The sequence below is a fragment of the Hemitrygon akajei genome, unplaced genomic scaffold (genome assembly GCF_048418815.1).
Source record: "Hemitrygon akajei unplaced genomic scaffold, sHemAka1.3 Scf000036, whole genome shotgun sequence".
NCBI classification, from domain to species: Eukaryota; Metazoa; Chordata; class Chondrichthyes; order Myliobatiformes; family Dasyatidae; genus Hemitrygon; species Hemitrygon akajei.
In genome coordinates this window covers 7845816-7846773 of record NW_027331922.1, presented here as the reverse complement: position 1 = coordinate 7846773, position 958 = coordinate 7845816, and the positions used below count along the sequence as shown (strand labels likewise).

At 52.2% G+C, this 958-nt stretch overlaps 1 protein-coding gene across 1 annotated transcript; it reads left to right on the top strand.

Moving 5' to 3' along the window:
• The first annotated feature begins 218 nt into the window (after window positions 1-218).
• LOC140720098 (epidermal differentiation-specific protein-like) lies at window positions 219-752 on the top strand. The gene has a single exon (XM_073034995.1). It carries the CDS (start codon window positions 219-221, stop codon window positions 750-752), a length of 534 nt encoding a protein of 177 aa, XP_072891096.1.
• The last annotated feature ends 206 nt before the right edge of the window (window positions 753-958 follow it).

The window sequence follows — 958 nt, the reverse complement described above, 5'->3', positions numbered from 1 at the left end:
GAATCGGACACCACCCACGCTTCACCAACCCTTCGAAACAACAACCTTGATTCTCTGGTAAGGCTCCTCCCAAAGAGGGCCGCTCCTCCAAAGCGTGATTGGCTGCTGGCTGCCATTGGTTGTTTGACCGAACACTGGGGAGATTTAAACCCGAGAATCCGCTCACGCTGCAGCTGTTCCTCTGTAAGCTCGTGGACGGAACTCGGCGCTCTAAGAAGATGAGTAAAATCATCCTGTACGATGAGCCCGACTTTAAAGGGCAGGACAAGCAATTTCTGGACGATGTGAAAGATCCTGCTGTTGAGAACTTCACTAATACTGCCCGCTCGGTCAGAGTGATTGGCCGGCACTGGGTGGTGTACGCCGAAAGCAATCACAAGGGGCATTTCAAGGTGTTTGGTCAAGGAGACCACGGAAACCTGGGCGATCTGGATCGGAAGATTACATCTTTGCGCCTGGTGAAGGAGGATTTGATCAACCCGGAGATCGATCTGTACCGAGACGTCAACTACAAGGGCCCGAGCCGCAACATTCTGGAAACGACGGATGATCTGTCGAGATCCGGCTTCAAAGACCTCGTCTCTTCCCATAAGGTGAAGCAAGGCGTGTGGATTCTGTACATGCACACCAACCAGAGCGGGCCGCGACTCATCACCTTCCAGGGTGACGAATGGCCCGACTATCGCCGGTTCGGTTGGAATGACAAGCTGTCTTCAGTCAGGGCCTTGCAGAACAGCGACCTCGAGGTTTGAGGAGTCCCAACTGGTGTCCCGCTTTCAGCCGGAGCTCCAAACCCCAGAGTCTTGTTGGATGGATCTGGGTCATCGCTTTGCTGTTGCTGAAGTAAAGAAATAAAATCTTCTCTAAATGCTAATAACATTCTGTGGGTCTCATTGTCCAGTTCTTTCTTCAGTTAAACTGCCGACATGTCATTGGGGAACGCGGTGCGTATGTAAGC

What these genes read in the sequence shown, in the direction of transcription:
- LOC140720098 (XM_073034995.1), top strand. Translation starts at nt 219, where the DNA reads ATGAGTAAAATCATCCTGTACGATGAGCCCGACTTTAAAGGGCAGGAC.